The sequence below is a fragment of the Sander lucioperca genome, chromosome 7 (assembly GCF_008315115.2).
Source record: "Sander lucioperca isolate FBNREF2018 chromosome 7, SLUC_FBN_1.2, whole genome shotgun sequence".
In the NCBI taxonomy this organism is placed as follows: domain Eukaryota; kingdom Metazoa; phylum Chordata; class Actinopteri; order Perciformes; family Percidae; genus Sander; species Sander lucioperca.
This window is the reverse complement of record NC_050179.1, coordinates 33,276,762-33,297,347: the sequence shown is the minus strand read 5'-3', so window position 1 is coordinate 33,297,347 and position 20,586 is coordinate 33,276,762. Positions and strand designations below refer to the sequence as shown.

Sequence of the window (20,586 nt, the reverse complement as noted above, 5' to 3'; positions counted from 1 at the left end):
GATCAGCACCTCTAAATCGGAGGCCATGGTTCTCAGCAGGAAACCGATGGAGTGCCTTCTCCAGGTAGGGAATGAGTCCTTACCCCAAGTGAAGGAGTTCAAGTACCTTGGAGTCTTGTTCGCGAGTGAGGGAACAATGGAGCGGGAGATTGGTCGGAGAATCGGCGCAGCGGGTGCGGTATTACATTCAATTTATCGCATCGTTGTGACGAAAAGAGAGCTGAGCCAGAAGGCAAAGCTCTCGATCTACCGGTCAGTTTTCGTTCCTACCCTCACCTATGGTCATGAAGGTTGGGTCATGACCGAAAGAACGAGATCCAGGGTACAAGCGGCCGAAATGGGTTTCCTCAGGAGGGTGGCTGGTGTCTCCCTTAGAGATAGGTTGAGAAGCTCAGTCATCCGTGAGGAGCTCGGAGTAGAGCCGCTGCTCCTTCGCGTCGAAAGGAGCCAGTTGAGGTGGTTCGGGCATCTGGTAAGGATGCCCCCTGGGCGCCTCCCTAGGGAGGTGTTCCAGGCACGTCCAGCTGGGAGGAGGCCTCGGGGAAGACCCAAGACTAGGTGGAGGGATTATATCTCCAACCTGGCCTGGGAACGCCTTGGGATCCCCCAGTCGGAGCTGGTTAATGTGGCTCGGGAAAGGGAAGTTTGGGGTCCCCTGCTGGAGCTGCTACCCCCGCGACCCGAGACCGGATAAGCGGACGAAGATGGATGGATGGATGGATTTCAAGTAGCACCTACAGTGTTCACGTTTGACGACTTTGTGAGTGTATGAAGTCTGTTGTGTTTAATTTTTACTTTAAAAAGAGCTCTAGCCAAACAGTCGCATTATAACAAATGTTAAAGGGTAATTTCAGTTTTTTTCAACCTGGACCCTATTTTCCTATATTTGTATGTGTGTGTGTGTGTGTGTGTGTGTGTGTGTGTGTGTGTGTGTGTGTGCTGATGGGAACAACAATCTTTGAAATTGGTCCAAGCAAGAACGCTGTGATTGGCCTCTGCTCACCGGGCTGCAACGTAATCATATAAGGCAAATGTGCATCGTCAATTTCCGTCCACTAAAAGTGCTTTTTTTGCTACTGACAGGCTCAGATTGTTAATACAAGTGTCTGACAACATTATGGAAAGGATCCCTACAGAGATAGACCTTTTTATAGAAATTTTACAGAAAGTGCTCAGAGATTGCTATCGTTAAATTCACCAGACTCCATTTAAACATTACTTTTAGCATGTATAGAGCCAACATATTTTCACATGAAAACTATTTGTTTATTTCAACCAAACCAGAGTGGAGATTGTTGGAAAAGTGGAAAGACGAACCACAATGGGTTTTCATTGTTTTATTTTGTGTCTGTTTTTGAAGGAAGTGTATTTTTTACGATGAAAAAATAACTTTTTATTTACATGGAGTCTGGTGGGTTTAACGATAGCAGTTTTGTGGATGTTTCAATGTTTACAAAAAGGATCTTACTCTTTAACAGGGTTAAAAAAAAGGTTGACTTCTGTAGGAATCCTTTCCATAATGTTGTCAGATACTTAGAATATTAATCTGAGCCTGTCAATGGCAAAACGAGCACTTTTGTGAACGTAATTGAAGGTGCACAATTGCCCAATAACTTACATTGTAGCGTGTTTCGCTGACTGCCGACAGCAGCAGTCTTGTTTAATACTGGACCAATTTCAAAGATTGTTGTTCCCATCAGTCACTTAGACACAAAAACATAGGAAAGTAGGGTCCAGATTGAAAAGAAACAAAGTTACTCTTTAATAAAATAAAAAACACTCAAATGTGAGGGCGAATGATGATGCTGATGCTGATTAACAGCTCTTACCGTTGAAGCCGACGGCGCGGATGTGGGCCAGCAGCTCCTTGCCATCGATGTTGGCCATGCGCGGGCAGAGGCCTGGGTATCCGGTGCACAGCTCGCGGTGCATGTGGTGCAGAGCGTGGGCCATGGCATACACGGCGTCCATCACAAACTGAACCTTGCCCTCCTGCTCGTAGGTGGAGTCACGGCCGACTTTCTCCAACCCTGGAACAGAAACAGACAGGGGACCAATCACTGAAATGATCAAACAAATAACAAACACTCCATGGATGGTCATGAGATACAATCAAAAGCTCCACAACAGCTATTGATTGGATTTTGTGGTGAGATTGATTTGTCAACTGATAATTCCAAAGTCAAGAATTCAATTTCAATCTCCACTTTAACGCCAACATGGATGAGAAGTATTTAAAGTAATCAGAAAAAATGGGAATTTGAACATTTGCAATTCAATGATTCCTGGGCGACTCCATCTGCAGATGAAGATAACATCTGTAAGATCTTTACACAAAAACAAAGGGTCAGTTTTTAGATTAATTAATTAAAGTTCCGTTTTGGATTTTGGTTTCCGCTGGATTTCACTCATTTAGGCCTGATATTCGGTACCTACCGCTTTCTTTGTGTTGGCGTTCTAAACTCCGGTGGATTTATGAGGACTATGGTTAACTGCTCCTCAGATCTCTGCAGGGTAAATCCAGACAGCTAGCTAGACTATCTGTCCAATTCTTTTGCATTTTGCAGTTTTCTGTTGCATGACTAAAACAACCTTTGAACGTACACATATCCCACCAAAACAAGTTCCATCCCGAGGCCATTTTGCAGAGGCCCCGTAATTGAGTACTTTGCTTAGCCCCACCCAAGACGATTGTGATTGGTTTAAAGAAATGCCAATAAACCAGAGCACGTTTTTCTCCCAACCCATGGGCCCACCACCTGTGGGAGGAACCGCTGGGGTCGGGTGCGCTGCCACATGGGTGGCAGTGAAGGTCAGGGGCCTCGACGGACCAGACCCGGGCAGCAGACGCTGGCTCTGGGGACGTGGAACGTCACCTCTCTGTGGGGGAAGGAACCGGAACTTGTGCGGGAGGTGGAGCGCTACCAGTTGGATCTGGTGGGGCTTACCTCTACGCACAGTCTCGGTTCTGGAACCATACTCCTGGATAGGGGTTGGACTCTTTTCTTCTCCGGAGTTGCCCAGGGTGTGAGGCGCCGGGCGGGTGTGGGGATACTCACAAGCCCCCGGCTGAGCGCCGCTACGTTGGAGTTTACCCCGGTGGACGAGAGGGTCGCCTCCCTACGCCTGCGGGTTGTGGGGGGGAAAACTCTGACTGTTGTTTGTGCGTATGCACCAAACAAGAGCTCGGAGTATTCGGCCTTCTTGGAGACCTTGAATGGAGTCCTGTATGGGGCTCCAGTAGGGGACTCCATAGTTCTGCTGGGGGACTTCAACGCGCACATGGGCAATGATGGAGACACATGGAGAGGCGTGATTGGGAGGAACGGCCTCCCTGATCTAAACCAGAGTGGTTGTTTGTTGTTGGACTTCTGTGCTAGTCATGGATTGTCTATAACGAACACCATGTTCGAACATAGGGATGCTCATAAGTGTACTTGGTACCAGAGCACCCTAGGCCAAAGGTCAATGATCGATTTTATAATCGTTTCATCTGATCTGAGGCCGTATGTTTTGGACACTTGGGTGAAGAGAGGGGCAGAGCTGTCAACTGATCACCATCTGGTGGTGAGTTGGGTCAGAGGGTGGGGGAAGACTCTGGACAGACCTGGTAAACCCAAACGGGTAGTGCGGGTGAACTGCGAACGTCTGGAGGAGGCCCCTGTCCGACAGACTTTCAACTCACACCTCCGGCGGAGCTTTTAGTGCATCCCTGTGGAGGCTGGGGGCATTGAACCCGAGTGGACAATGTTCAAAGTTTCCATTGCTGAAGCTGTGGCGGGGAGCTGTGGTCTTAGGGTCTTAGGTGCCTCAAGGGGCGGCAACCCACGAACACCGTGGTGGACACCGGTGGTCAGGGAAGCCGTCCGACTGAAGAAGGAGTCTTTCTGGGATATGTTATCCCAGGGGACTCCGGAGGCAGTTGCAAGGTACCGAAGGGCAAAGCAGCGGGTGTGGGAGAAGTTCGGAGAAGACATGGAGAAGGACTTTCGGTCGGCACCAAGGTGCTTCTGGAAAACCGTTCGCCACCTCAGGAGGGGGAAGCGGGGAACCATCCAAGCTGTGTACAGTAAGGATGGGACGCTGCTGACCTCAACTGAGGAGGTAATAGGGCGGTGGAAGGAGCACTTTGAGGAACTCCTAAATCCAACTAATACGCCCTCTATGGTAGAGGCAGAGCTGGAGGATGATGGGGGATTGTCGTCAATTTCCCTGGTGGAAGTTGCTGAGGTAGTTAAACAACTCCACAGTGGCAAAGCCCCAGGGATTGATGAGATCCGTCCAGAAATGCTTAAAGCTCTGGGTGTGGAGGGGTTGTCTTGGTTGACACGCCTCTTCAACATTGCGTGGAAGTCGGGGACGGTGCCTAAGGAGTGGCAGACCGGGGTGGTGGTTCCCCTTTTCAAAAAGGGGGACCAGAGGGTGTGTGCCAATTACAGGGGTATCACACTTCTCAGCCTCCCCGGTAAAGTCTACTCCAAGGTGCTGGAAAGGAGGGTTCGGTCGATAGTCGAACCTCAGGTTGAAGAGGAACAATGCGGATTCCGTCCTGGTCGTGGAACAACGGACCAGATCTTTACTCTCGCAAGGATCCTGGAGGGAGCCTGGGAGTATGCCCAACCGGTCTACATGTGCTTTGTGGATCTGGAGAAGGCGTATGACCGGGTCCCCCGGGAGACACTGTGGGAGGTGCTGCGGGAGTATGGGGTGAGGGGGTCCCTTCTCAGGGCCATCCAATCTCTGTACGACCAAAGCGAGAGCTGTGTCCGGGTTCTCGGCAGTAAGTCGGACTCGTTTCAGGTGAGAGTTGGCCTCCGCCAGGGCTGCGCTTTGTCACCAATCCTGTTTGTAGTATTTATGGACAGGATATCGAGGCGTAGTCAGGGTGGAGAGGGGTTGCAGTTTGGTGAGCTGGGGATCTCATCGCTGCTTTTTGCAGATGATGTGGTCCTGATGGCATCGTCAGCCTGTGACCTTCAGCACTCACTGGATCGGTTCGCAGCCGAGTGTGAAGCGGCTGGGATGAGGATCAGCACCTCTAAATCTGAGGCCATGGTTCTCAGCAGGAAACCGATGGAGTGCCTTCTCCAGGTAGGGAATGAGTCTTTACCCCAAGTGAAGGAGTTCAAGTACCTTGGAGTCTTGTTCGCGAGTGAGGGAACAATGGAGCGGGAGATTGGTCGGAGAATCGGCGCAGCGGGTGCGGTATTACACTCAATTTATCGCACCGTTGTGACGAAAAGAGAGCTGAGCCAGAAGGCAAAGCTCTCAATCTACCGGTCAGTTTTCGTTCCTACCCTCACCTATGGTCATGAAGGCTGGGTCATGACCGAAAGAACGAGATCCAGGGTACAAGCGGCCGAAATGGGTTTCCTCAGGAGGGTGGCTGGCGTCTCCCTTAGAGATAGGGTGAGAAGCTCAGTCATCCGTGAGGAGCTCGGAGTAGAGCCGCTGCTCCTTCGCGTCGAAAGGAGCCAGTTGAGGTGGTTCGGGCATCTGGTAAGGATGCCCCCTGGGCGCCTCCCTAGGGAGGTTTTCCAGGCACGTCCAGCTGGGAGGAGGCCTCGGGGAAGACCCAGGACTAGGTGGAGGGATTATATCTCCAACCTGGCCTGGGAACGCCTCGGGATCCCCCAGTCGGAGCTGGTTAATGTGGCTCGGGAAAGGGAAGTTTGGGGTCCCCTGCTGGAGCTGCTACCCCCGCGACCCGTTACCGGATAAGCGGAAGAAGATGGATGGATGGATGGACGTTTTTCTCCTATCCCAGAATGCTGTGTGGACTAGCCAGACCCTCGTCCGCAGAGACTAACAGCATCCTTATGGAGCATCACAGGTTAACTCGCAGGGCTACGAAGTGCATTGACAAGTGACGCAAATGAAAAAGCAGTATGTGACGACGTTGGGATGAGAATGTGTTTCCCAGTGAACAAAGATAAAAACAATAGCTTGATTTATTGAAACGGATAAACGTGTCATTATGTTATTATGAGATCTTGTAACAATGAGATAACTTTCTCCTAATTATGAGATAAGGACGAAGGATTTCAAAATAAAAAAAGAAAAGAAAATGGATATTGGAAATGTTCAGTCTTTCATAATTATAAGATGTTTCTTGATATTTGTATTAGATGTCTATCACAGTTACAAAATACAAAAGTCGAACATAGTTATCATTTTTTATTTTTCCTTCCATCAGCAGACAAGACAATATTCCTCTGTGGGATTCATCCGCCTATGTGACAATCACTATCACCCATCACTCATGACAATCTGAACAGTAGTACCAACAGACTAATTAATTATCTTTAAACTCTGTTTATAATAAGGTAAAATATGGCAGAAAGTATTAACAATTGAGAAGGTAAAGCAGAGAGAACAGCGCTGCTTGTGTACAAACTTTACTCATTTCCATCTGTGCTCTTTCTGAGCGCTTAAACCAAATGTTTCAGAGTTTGTCCTTGCCGCCAGGCATAAAGTAACTCACAAAGGATTATGGGAATGTAAAATGAGACACATTTCCTATAAAACTAACCCATTAACATAAAAAAAATACATTTGGCTCCCTCTCATTAACCGTGATTAAGAGACCGAGTGGAGAAGACATCGTCTTCTTTTATTTGAAAACTCAGTAAAGTCCTTCAAAAATGTTCACTGAGTAATTAGCATTATTAGAGCCGCGGCACTCTGCGAACAATCCGCTGGCCGGAAAGCACAGAGGGAAGCGAAAGAAAGGAGGAGGAAACTAACTGCTGGACTGGACCCTCCATCACAAGACAAGACTTCTCTGAATTAATAGGAGCTTAGAAATGAAATCCAATTTAATTTTAATAGCAGGCTGGCAAACGGGGGGGATCTGTCTGAGGGGAGACATTTGCTCCGGCAGTAAAGACTGATTACACGTCTGTACGGAGGTAATAAATGAGCCTCGACCGGCGAACGAAGAGCCAAAGATGTCAAGCAGCCGAAGCAGAGAGGAGATGTACGGCCGCGCAGCAGATGATCGCTGCTCCCTGCAGATGATGAGTATCCTCAATTTTTAAAGACTACACATGTTTGATCCTGGAAATTCAGATGGTGCCTGAATGCAGCACTTTGAATTTACAAGCTGCTCAGCGTGTCTCTGAGTCAGAGAGGTTTTCCCGGGACATCTGGGGCTCGTTCAATCTGAAAACGGTGTGCACCGTTTTGCTACGGTTTTTGTGTTGAACGACATGTTTCCTCGTAACGGTGTGAAACGGTGTGCAGCGGGCTTTGAGTTATGTTTTCTCTGCTTTGGTGGGTGTGTCTCTCGTTTATTGGTTGTGTCACAGGTGATACCCAATTAGCAGAGACGTGTCTGTAAACTCGTGGTAAAAAAAGCACACCACAGGGTGTTCAACGCACCTGTTGCTACGTTTTGTCGGGGTTGAACGTGGCCCTGGTAAAGAAGCTTCTCTGTGAAAACAGGTGATCAGTGCATCTTAAACTCATGTTTAGATTTAAATCTCATCTGACTTGTTTAGAGTACGGATTGAGTAATCAAGACAACGCATTCTCATGAACGGGTTCGTATTATATCGTATGAAAACGTATGCATAACAATTCGTATGATATCCTACGAAATTAGGCGGCCATGTGATGTAAGTGCCTACACGATGTGAGTTGCGCATGTGCAGAACGGCCGCCATCTTTGACAGCTAGCTACGGCTAACCCCACTTGGACAAACCATAGTTATCGACCGACGCGATACAAAACGCGAAATATATATAAATATAGGCATAAATATATATTATTTGGTAGTTGGTAGTTGTGTTAAGCTGCTACAGAGCTCCGCGACGCCGGTTACAGAGCTCCGTCGTATAAGCGTCAGTTGGTAGTTGTGTTCAGCCACCAATAGGTGACTGTGAGACCGGTAAAGGCACCGCCAGACAACGGTCCTTTCGGGGGCTGTGGCATATGAGTTTAGGCCAGAAAAAGTCAGCGTCATTCGGCCACAACAGTTAAGGTTAGGCACTGAAACGGCAAGTTAAGTTTAGAAAAAACGATCATAGTTTGGATTAAAACACTCCCGAGGAACAAACACGCATTTCCTGAGTGAAAGTATTTAGTTTTCGCACTTCATCCAAGTGGTGTTGCTGTAGCTAGCTGTCAAAGATGGCGGCCGTTCTGCACATGCGCGACTCACATCGTGTAGGGGACTAGCATCGTGTCTTGACAGACCGCCAGCTGATTACGTAACGACAAACGACAGGGGACCGTCATTTCAGAGGCTGTTGCAGTTGAGTTTTGCCGACAAAAAGTGACTGTCCTGCAGCGACAACAGTTCAGTTTAGGCACAAAAGCGAAAAGTTAAGATTAGAAAAAAGATTGTGGTTTGGATTAAAACACCGGTCCCATTAAGTACTTCTACCAGGACATGAATTCTGCTCTCCAGCTTGAAAGCCCTGTGTTTTATGACCCACCCATCCGCCCGACCTCCTCCCTACGAGGACCTGAGCGCTTTTATACAGCAGCAGTCAATGTGGTGCATCCAGCAATAAATACGTGGAATACATACAAATTACAGTGCATTACCTTTTGTAGCGATATGTACGAATGGTTCATGAGAACAGCTTGATCAAGAACAAGACGAGTCCAATGTCAAGACTAACAACAAACCCATCCAAGACTATCCCAATTCAAGGGAAGCTCCAGACAAAAGTGCCCAAAAAAAGAATATGATTCGCTTGTTGTGATTATAAATATTAAGTTAATTCCATAGTTGTTCTGAGGGTGGTGCTAGAGAAGAGGTCAGGGGTGGCCTGTGGTTGCGGGATACAAGAAGGAGGTGGTTGCTGTCAGGCTGTTCTCATTAGCCGTCTAATCTTAACTAGTCATTTTGGTGCCTAAACTTAACTGTCGTCATCGCATTACAATCAGTTTTTGTCGGCTAAACTTGCAACCACCGCTTAAATGACCCTGGGCCTCATGGTGCTCTGTACCCAGCTCACAGTCACTCTTTCTCCGCTAGTCTCGCATAGCCATATCTTCGTCCACAGCGCTGCAGAGGAGGGTCTGGCTAGTCCACACAGCATTCCGGGATTGGAAAAAAACGTGCTCTGGTTTATCTGCATTTCTTTAAACCAATCACAATTGTCTTGGGTGCCAAACTCAATGATGGTGCCTCGGGAAGGAACTAGTTTTGGGTGTACATTCAAAAGTTGTTTTAGTCGTGCAACAGAAAACTCTGACTGGATAGATAGTCTAGCTAGCTGTCTGGATTTACCCTGCAGAGATCTGAGGAGCAGCTAACCATAGTCCTCAGAAATCCACCGGAGTTTAAAATTGCAACACAAAGAAAGCAGAATGTGGTGGAATTTCCGGCGGCCTGAACAATCCCAGAAATGAAACTTCGTTGATATAGACAATGCACCATCTAACCGTAACTAGTTCTTTTGGTGCCTAAACTTAATTGTCGTCATCACATTACAATCAGCTTTTTTTCCAGCTAAACTTGAAACGGACACTGAAACGACTAGGACCTCACGGTGCTCTGTACCCGGCTCACAGTCACCTTTTCTCGGCTAAATTTAACTTTAAAGACGGCTAAACTTAACTGTCATGTGACCGGTCTTCCTGTGTCTGTCCGGCGCTCATCGTAATTTCGTAGGATATCATACGAATTGTTGTCCATACGTTTTCATACGATATCATGCGAACCCGTTCCTGAGAATACGTTGTTTTAGGTTCTGTCATATTAACATTGTATCCTGTATTGTACTGTTATCATCATGTTCTGTTTTTTTTCCCCTGCTGTTTGCAAACCAGCAGGTTGATAGTGATTTGAGCTGATTGCTGCCTCTACAAGAAATGCCTGTTTTTCTCTTTCACACTAGCCTGAGGAAGATCTTGTAGATCAAAATGCGGCCTTTATGTAAAAGAGAAATAAATTATTTCTGTGGAGCCTGACATATTGCAGTCCTCCTTTGTGCCTTGGAGATATGAAAAGGAAACATTTTGTAGAAACTGTTTTCTACAGCTGCTTTATTTGCACAAAAGACATGTAATTTAACAGCTTCTCACTCTAAAGACCCTACTAACTTAAACAAAAATCCTATGAATTATCCATCAGCCTCAGATGCTTCATGAATAAACATGATTGCTAAGAGAAAGTGGGAAGGGAGCAGCGTGTTCAGCCATGTGGCAACCTGAATGTCTATGATGATGATGATGAGGATGGAGAAACACCAACACTGACTGAGGTGACAGACAGCTTCATCATGGCTGCTGACATTTCAATTACACATCATTTAGAGGGTAAATGTAATTCCTTCTTGACGTGTTTCTGTTTTCACGTCTCTCTCTCGCAGGCACCCGTCTGTTTCAATTAGATTTAGAAATTAGATAAACGGCAAACTAATTACAGAGATTATCAGTGATGGGATGAGTTCAGGGGAAACCAGCCCAGCTGTGGCGTCTCACACGGCTGAATATATTTACATTAATGGAGTTTTTTTTATTTCTGTTGTTTGTCAGTAACGTCTGTCGGAGTAATAATGTGTATGCATAAAAAAATAAAATATATACATACATATATATATATATATATATATATACATAAGACATACACACACACACACACACATATATATATATACACACACACACATATATATATATATATATATATATATATATATACATATAACCACACACATATACATACATATACACACACACATATATATACATATATACACACACACACACACACACATATATTATATATATATATATATATATATATATATATATAGTAATTATAAGTAATAATGAGTTTTCCCTACTGATTCTGATTGAGTCATAAAACATGACAGACGCGTCTGAGAGCAACTCAAGTATTTATGAATTCATTCCGCGTCCATGAAGATTATTCTTGACTTTATGTTAAATTGCATTTTCCGCTTATCTTTATGTTTAGAAAGTGATTTGCATAAAAAAGAACAAACAGCACATCACATGGAAAAATGAAACCGCGTGACATAAATCATCTGAACAGACAAATATTCACCAGCACAACATTTATCTTGTCTGTGACATTTTAGATTTCACACCTGAGGAAGACCAAATTGCTGGCCGAAACTTTGTGTGCCTTATTTGCAGAGCATTAAGCTGTTGTGCGGACTTCACCTTCTTTGAACATTCACTTTTTTGTCCTGCACCAGCAACTACATGGATGTGCACAACATTGTCTTTTTTGAACATTTTAGATTTCTGACTGAACCATTAACACCAAGTAACATGAAACATCTGCGTCTTTAATTCATTAATAAAAACAAATAAAAGACTAACAAGTCCCGAGTCAAGACCAAGAAGTCAAGATAGTTAAGCCCCTAAGTGCTTAGCAAAACCCAAAGTAAAGATAGGTAAGTCCAGAGACAAGTCTCAAGTCAAGACTGTGATAAAAATCCCTCTCATGTAGACTGATGAGCTTGATATGTAGTAGTAGTAGTAGTAGTAGTAGTAGTAGTAGAAGTAGTAGTAGCAGTTAGGGCTGCACAATATATCGTTTTTTTAATCTTCATCGTGATATCAACTGGCGCATTAAAGACATGGCGTAAGTCTGCGATATATCGCAAAAGACACGCACAGATTTCTTTGTCTTAGTTGAAAGAAAATATCAGTAGAAAACTCAGATTGGACAGATAGTCTAGCTAGCTGTCTGGATTTACCCTGCAGAGATCTGAGGAGCAGTTAACCATAGTCCTCACAAATCCACCGGAGGTTAGAATTACAACACAAAGGAAGTGGAAAGTAACGGACATCTGGCCGAAAATGAGGGACATCCGGCGGAATTTCCAGCGGCACCTGAACAATACCCGAATTGGAAAGTCGGCGATATAGATTAGGTTAATCATTTTGCTCCGTTGCCGCGGGACATTCCGCTGGATTTCACTCATTTAGGCTGGTTGTCTGTTACCTTCCACTTTCTTTGTGTTGGTGTTCTAAACTCCGGTGGATTTATGAGGACAAAAACCTGGTCTAAAGTCAATAGCGCAGCATTTCATTGTTATTTTAACGCACAGCGTGCACACACTATACTTGGTGCACACACAGGGAAGCGCAGCAGCACACAAACATGCAAAAGATTACAAATAAAAATATTACGGTCCAAATCCTCCATCATAACAGCAATGCTCCAAGGTCCAAATGCGCCTGGCTTTTAAAGGGAATGGGAGATGATCTCTGATTGGTTTATTGCATGTTACGCCCAAAACACACCTATGATTAATGAAGACACTAAGTACAACCCTTTTGAACCATGCGCCCGGCGCACGGACCCTTTTCTCCGCCGTCAAACTAGCAAAAGTGGATTTGAACATGCCCTAAACGCACCTGCGCCAGGCGCTTTACGCTGTGCGCTTAGATCATTAAAATAGGGCCCGTAGTTTTCACGGGTTAAAGGTCAGATGAAATAGGCTTGTTTTAAAACCAGCAGCTCTTTGCTACAGCTCCACGTCTGAGACCTTCATGGTAAAGTCATCACTGAAAAAAGGCTAAAAACTAAGCTACAGCCACTCTCTCATTTTCAAAGTGTCGACCAAAACAACACACACTTTTGCAAAAACGTTTCTGAGTGCTGCTCAACACTTAACAGCTGCCCGATCTCTGATATGGAGGCAGCGTTTCTCCTGCAGATATCATTGCTACTTTCACAGATGCAAGAAAGACATCCGGCCTCTGTCGACATCACTTTTTCATCTGCGGACTTTTCAAACCAAACAAGCTGCGGCACAAAGTTAAGAGGAAGAGAAAAAAAAAACATACACAAGAAAACACAAAGACGTGTTCAAATGCAAATCTGGCTTTCTCAGCCACTCAAGTGTTTTTCAAAGGAACCTGCAACACAGAGGAATACAAAGGGAAGGAACAGTGTTGTAAGAAAGGTGAGGAAACAATGAGACTCTTAACTCGGCAAACACACCGTTCAACAAAGCAGAAGAACCGAATAACATATTCACGTTCTCCAGTGAGACGGTGTTTGTGGAGTCTCCGGGTGGAAGAACTGATCCTCGGAGTGGAAAACAAGGTTTCTGCTGAATAAAAGAAACTCTATATCCTCCACAACTCCATTCCTGCTGCGGTGGGAAAAGTTAAAGTGCAAATAAAAGAGGTTAAAGCCAACACAAACAAACAAACAATGTTCTGACGACTTAGCTATTGTTTTTTAACTGTACAAAATTAAAAGTTTGTCCTACAGGAAATCATATTTGGATCTTTAAAGTGACTATATGTAACTGTGTAATGTTTATGAAGCTCTGTCATTTTTCATACAATGGTCTTAAATGCCCTGTAACAGCAAATGAGACTAACAGTGAAAAGAACGCTATTTTTATATAGTTTTTAGTAAGGCATCTGCCCAGGTCTGATTTTTGCGAAGTCACAGAATGATTTGTGGCAGGTAGACGGCTCTACAGTAACACATTCTGATGGGTCACAGATTTCTTTGTAACACCGGAAAGCCTGTGTTAGCGTATCCATCCAGGTAAAAGTTTGCAGGAGATTTCTTTTTATAGGCCTAATTGTATTTTAATGTTATTTTAGAAGTTATCTGTTGTAGGTATGGCTGATACTGGGGCAGGACCATCACAGAAAAGAAGGAAATTAAAACGAAGAACTAAAAGCTAAAAGGGAAAGTCTATGGGCGATAACGCGAGTCAACTTTCAGTCGGTCAGGATGAAATATGAGAATAAACAAAAGGATTTTGTTTCTGCTTCAGCGCTGTAGCATGTCACGCAGCGACACGCTGTCAGAATCTCAACACCTGAATCCGGTGTTCAAACGGCACACGTGTCTCCATTATCCAAACAAGCTTCTCTGTCGTCATCGGCAGCGGCTGCTGCTCCCACACAAACAAACCCAACACTAATTATAGATCAGAATCAATGAAAGACTGACAGACGGCCGGAGGCTGCAGAGACCAGGGACGTTCGGAGCCACAAAGGTTCAGATCTCGACCTTCAGACAGGATTTAGCTACAATATCCTTATGTTGCAGCTAAAACTATTTCAGAGCTCTAATATGAACCAGAATCACATCCTTAATAACACTTTAAACTAATCATTAAAGGGATATCTCAAATAATGTTTATATTAGATTACATTAGACTTTATTGATCGAAATTTCAGTGCTACAGCAGCAAAATATAAGACACTCAGCAGACATACAGAACATACAAGAAATAATAAATAGGATAAAATACAAGAACTACTATTCTAAAAATAAAAATAAAAAATACAAAGGAAAGAGTGTACAAAGGTATATACACGTGGCAAATAAAAATGTACAACCTACTTAAATAGTATTTATAGATGTAAGTAAAACCAATGATTGTGCAAGTTGCACTACAGTGCAGTATTGTCATTGAGGGGTTGAGATCTCCATTTTTGAGCAAAATAGAAATTTTGAACAGCAAACACTTCATTTCCTGCATGCTGATTTTTTCTGCAACAATTTGTGCCTTTTCTGCAACAGTTTTGTAACCAAAATCTAATTAATAATTTCCTTTACATAAATAAAGACATTTGCACCATAACTTGATGCAGAAAAGGCACAAATTGTTGCAGAACAATTCACCAGAATGCAGAAAAATTAAGTGTTGTTCAAAATTTCTATTTTGCTCAAAAATAGAGATCCCAAAAATAGTGGGGGATCTCAACCTCCCCCCCCCCTTTATTTTGAACCCAAAGTTTTGCACTTGATTGAATATGTCACTAAAAACATTAACTTCCCTGCCAGCCTTCAGGTCACAGTTAAAAAAAATTTTGATCGTATTTTTAGCCTGACTCAAAGGATTGTTCGTTTGGTGGCCTTGTCTTTTTTTCTTGCCTTGTTTTTTATTCTTGCTTTAACTGTGTATATTTACCTGATATAGCTTCACATCGTGTATATGTTTACCTCTATTTTCCTTGGCTTAGGGTAGACCTAGATCATGGTTGCAGCTGTCGCCGTGGTCCTGCTCTGTGCCCTGCTATGCCCTGCTACGTCCTGCTACGCCCTGCTACGTCCTGCTACGCCCTGCTACGCCCTGCTACGCCCTGCTAAATCCTGCTACGCTCTGCAGTGCCCTGCTACGTCCTGCTACGCCCTGCTAAATCCTGCTAAGTCCTGCTAAATCCTGCTACGCTCTGCAGTGCCCTGCTACGTCCTGCTACGTCCTGCTACGCCCTGCTACGTCCTGCTACGCTCTGCAGTGCCCTGCTACGTCCTGCTACGCTCTGCAGTGCCCTGCTACATCCTGCTACGCCCTGCTATGCTCTGCAGTGCCCTGCTACGTCCTGCTATGCCCTGCTACGTCCTGCTACGCCCTGCTACGTCCTGCCATGCCCTGCAGTGCCCTTCTACGCCATAAACTACTACAACTACTATTTCTAGTCATAGTTCCATTATCTTTATTGTGACTACTATTGACACTGTTCATCACACCCCCAACCAACACCGTCAGACACCGCCTACCAAGAGCCTGGATCTGTCCCAGGTTTCTCCCTAATAGGAATGTTTTCCTCGCCACTGTCGCACTAAATGCTTGCTCTTGGGGGAATTACTGGAATTATTGGGTCTTTGTAAATTATAGTGTGTGGTCTAGACCTACTCTATCTGTAAAGTGTCTTGAGATCACTCTTGTTATGTTATGATTTGATACGATAACTAAAATTGAATTGAATTATTGCTTGTTTTTACTTTGTGCAAATAAGCTAAACTAACAGTTTGTTCAGAGACCTCCTCTCCACCACAGCTTCAAATGCCTCCTGTTTGCAGCCAATAAATGAAGGCCCATACCCTTCACATCTACTGCAAATCAAGAGATCAGGAGCTACCAAACACTGTGATTTAAGAGGTGAATTAAAGGTTAATTATGGGGATGTTTTATAGTTCAATTGTGAGGAGGGGATCGTTACATTGACATGTAAAAGACGGATGAGAGGGAGGAAGAAAAAAATTGATTTTCTAATGGTTGGGTATAATTACTGTATTGGATTGCGTTTTAAAAGCAACACACTTAATCTGGCAGGAAATGAGGTGCTCAGAGGTGATGGCGGCGGCGGCGGCTGAGAGTGTGCGGTGGCTGGATGGCGCAGCGTCGACATTAACCCTGAGATGAGGGGTGATAGAACGTCGCCCTCAGACCTCAGGTCATCTTGTCTCGCGGTTATTTAATTATCCTAATTGAAACACATTCAAAGAGCGCGCGTCTTCTCCCGAGCCGTCTGGAGGAATCGTACTGAACGCGCTCTAATCTCATGTCAGCCGGTGAGACGCTGTTTCTCCATCTTCTCTGCTGGGTAGATGGAAGCAGATGCTCCACTTATGTCCCAACATTTATACAAACATTTAAACTTTGGGACCATGTTTCATTCAGGGCCTAATATTATGTCATTTGGCTTTCACAAGAGACTGTCCTCCCCTGAAAAATTCTCCCATAGGTCATTTGTTCAAGCAGCAATTCATTCATCTTTAGGTTTCCAGTGGCGGCGTCCTCTAGTGGCCATATTAATTATGAGCGCAGAAAAGAAGGAACTAAGGTGACAAAGTATAGGAGCGCCAAGACAGTGTCCTCGTAAGGAGGCAGGTTGGGGGGTGTGGATGGGTCAAACAAACTTTTCCCAGGAGACCGGGGGTTTGTTTACTAAAAACTAAAAGTAAACGGCAAGATTTTTTTTTACTTTACCGAAGCAACGGAACAAACGGAGTCGCTTCACATTCAGCGTCACATGCGTAACCGGAAGTTAAAAGTAACGTCTGATTTTAACCCAAACCACGATCTTTTTCTAAACTTCAGAAAAGTAGTTTTTGTGCCTGAACATAACCAAACTGTGAGTGTTTCACAACGTATACGGCATGTTTTAAACCGCGACTGTTACGTTCAAAGCCCCGACCGACGTTCTCTGGTTTAGATATGAGGAAGGAAAACGCTCGTGCAGTCTGTGAACGCAGCCTTGGAGGGCAGGAAGAAACGGCCCATATCGCCGTAGGGTTTGAGGGACTTGTTTCACAGATAGGTATTATATTCGTTGGTGATAAAAATGGAATAAAATAATATTCTATAATAATATAACACTTTGAAAGAAGCCATTCTGCATGAGTACTTTAAGTATATTTTGCCCATACTCTGTAGGGTGCTTTTACTTCAGTAGTATTTTTATTCCAGACTTTTACTTTGTAATGGAGTATTTTTAGACTGTGATATTTCTTGGTTTACTTTAGGTAAAGACTGCTGAGCTTACACCGCCCTTTACAGCTCTGAACAACAGCTGCAACGACACACACACACACACACACACACACACACACACACACACACACAAATGCACACACAAACACCCATGCATGCGTGCACACACACACACACACACACACACACACACACACACACACATGCATGCGCACACAAACACATACACACACAAACACACACACACACACAAACACATGCATGCGCACACACACACACACACACACACACACACACAGGTGGACGCTGACCTGCTGACTCGGCTGTTTGTGTGATGACTCGGCTGCAGATCTGGAGCCTCTAACACAATCAGTGGAGAGCTGCGTCCTGCCAGCAGCCGTCCACTGAGCCCAGGTAAAGACTCACAGCACTATCAGCAGCTGGGATGGCCTGACAGCTATTCTCGGATCGCTGACGCCGTTTTTTTCTGCTGTTTCTACAGTACTCCGCACACCTGTATTTACCTAACACCTTCCACAAATCCTGTTTGGTGTGTCGGACATGTTTGTAAAGGATTTGGCCCTCACCGGCCCCCCTGTTCTACAAATAAAGGGAGAATTACATCCTGCCGCAGGGTCTCTGCAGTCAGCACTCAGAGACTCAGCAGGCGAGAGCTGGACGTGATCCGAGAGAAGAATTCAGTTCCAGTTATAACAGCTTTGAATTTACATCTGCTTTACGTTGAGCCCTGAATCCGTGATGCCTTTAAACAAGGTTACAGTAGAGGAAGAACATTTTTGTTCAAAGGTAAAAACCTTTTTTTATAGGTGTACAAAACTGACCTGAGTAGAGACAACTTTCAGAGCTCCAACAACCAATCACACAGCTCTACTTTATAACTTTTTTTATCATGCTGTCTGATGCCCTCTTCCTTTTGAAATTAAAAAGCCGGCGTGTTGCTGTTGGTCATCCTCCTCAGAGTGAAAGTCGGAAGGAAGCAAAGGAGGAAAACATACAGTTGGTGATTCAACAGCTTCTAATTTACATCCGCTTTCAGTTGAGGCCTGAATCCGTGATGACTTTAAGCAAGGTGAGAAGTAGAAAAGAAGTAGAAACCACAAGATTCACAGCAGCTAAGGTCTGTTCTCCTGAACCTGACTTTATACACTTTCTCATTCTCTTTTCTCATTAAAATGTTTTTTAAGCCAAGGACCCCTTAAGTGAAAGAGAGACGGAGCAAGGACCCCCTACTACATATAGGCTATTGTATAAAATGAAGTTGCATATAAAACTGGGCCTACAATAACGTGTAGGGCGGTCTAAAGGCTTTTTACATACATTTTTAGTGCATAATACTAAGCTATTAAATTAAGAACTGTTGGCATGATTTTATAAATCATGGTTTAATGTTAAACATACATGTGGCACAGTGAATCCTTAGGATGAACTGTATCTGTGGTTGGCTACCTTAGTGACTACCTCACCTATAGGCCAGTAAGCCCATCATTAATGTGTCCCCCCCCCCAAATAGGCTGATTTGTATTTGCGATTAATATGTTGGATTCATGTCAAGACATTTTAAATTAAAAAAATAATTTGGAGGCCCCCCTGCAGTAAATCTGAGGACCCCCTAGGGTCCCGAACCCCCTGTTGAAGACCTCTGCATTACAAGTTAGGCATATATTCTTCTTTAAAAACCCAAGAGGGTGGCCGGGTTGGTTCAATGGGTAGAGCAGGCGCACATATACTGAGAGGTTTATGCCTCGACACAGAGGTCCAGGGTTCGAGTCCGACCTGTGATGATTTCCTGCATGTCTTCCCCCTCTCTCTCCCCTTTCTCACTGCCCTGTCCATTAAAGGCAGAAAAGCCCCAAAAAATAATCTTTAAAAAAAACAACAACAAAAAAAAAAAAAAAAAGAAGTTTGGTGAACGCCGAAATAACTCAAGGACTCATCTGCCCATCTGGATTCAAAAATATTCAGTCGGCTGCAGAAAGAAAAAATCTTTTGCCTGGCTTATGTATTATGTAAAGCACTTTGAATTGCCTTGTTGCTGAAATGTGCTATACAAATAATCCTTCCAGAAAAATGAAAAAATGGAGTTTTTTTTTGTGATTGTTGCAGGCAAAAATCCTTGATTATGCGGCACGTTTTCTTAAAAAATGCGATGGAATATGCGGGATATTTATGCAATTTTATGCAATGAAACTTGCAAAAACTGCGGTTTCATCATGGCTTCATCGCGGGGTTTGCAGCTTTTCGATGATGTTCACGTCGCGTAATTACGTCACTTCATAACGTCACTTCATAACGTCACTTCATAACGTCACTTCATAACGTTCCCATGGCAACAGGGGAAAATGGCTGCTCTTGTGTGAAATAGACGCAACATTTTTCAACTTTCTGCTAAGATATATGTGACTTTTTTGCAACGAAAATGCGCCCGCATAAATATGCGGACTTTGGCTGATTATGCATTGAATTATGCGATCGCATAATCACGTTTTTCTGGAGGGACTGGATAAAGCTGCCTCGCGTTGCCTCCATAACCCTGAGTGTTTTGTGCCGGAGTCCTCTGCTTTGGCGTCCTGACTCTGCATTTCTTGACGCAGGTTAGAAGTCGGTCTAAACGCATCTTATAGACCGGCTCATACATACAGAGGACACCAACCCAATGGCCAAAGCAAACTAGTTTATGTTCATGTGTGGCCAGCTGATCATTGTTCAACTCGCAGCTCTCCTCTGACACTCACGACTAACCTCCTGTATCTCATGATGATTACAAACGCTTTTTCATATTCATCGTTACACTCAGCGTGATTGCATTCTGGATTAATTACCGGCCGTAGGATGTCAGAGTCGCGGGGTTCTAAAGCTCGAGCCCCAAAAATGATTATCCAGTGTGTTAATTGGCAGTTGGCGCCTGGCAGAAATCCACCTCATGAATATAAACGAAGGAGAGGTCGAGTGTCGGAGCGGCCCAAAGAGACAAGAGACCCTGTTAACCCTGAATAACACACCAACGCTCTCTCAGGCTCTGCACAAATTTAAAATCAAGTGAGTGAATATATAGAGCGGGTACAAGAGAAGACAACCTTTTCTTCAAATTCTGGTTGCTAGTGTGGTATCTAGGAATCAAGATGATGCCACATTCATAACTTTTATTTTTACTGGCATGTTTTTTAGTTTAAAAAAAACTGTTATTTAAAGTGCTCATATTATGCTTTTTGCCTTTTTCCCTTTCCTTTATTGTGTTATATATCTTTTTGTGCACGTTATAGGTTTACAAAGTGAAAAAGCCCAAAGTCCCCCCCAAAGGGACTTACCATCTCCAACAGAAAACACTGTTCACAAACTGCTCCAAACAGCTCTATTGTAGTCCAGCCTTTACTT

General features: G+C 44.3%; 1 protein-coding gene across 3 annotated transcripts in view; it reads right to left on the bottom strand.

Annotated features, from left to right (window-relative positions):
* LOC116036256 (metabotropic glutamate receptor 8-like) overlaps positions 1-20,586 on the bottom strand; it is a 162,970-nt gene that overhangs the window by 45,195 nt on the left and 97,189 nt on the right. For all 3 annotated transcript variants that reach the window (XM_031279733.2, XM_031279730.2, XM_031279731.2), the window contains exon 7: positions 1,830-2,030. In XM_031279733.2, the coding sequence (XP_031135593.1) occupies positions 1,830-2,030 (201 nt within the window). The remainder of the gene's footprint in view (positions 1-1,829; positions 2,031-20,586) is intronic.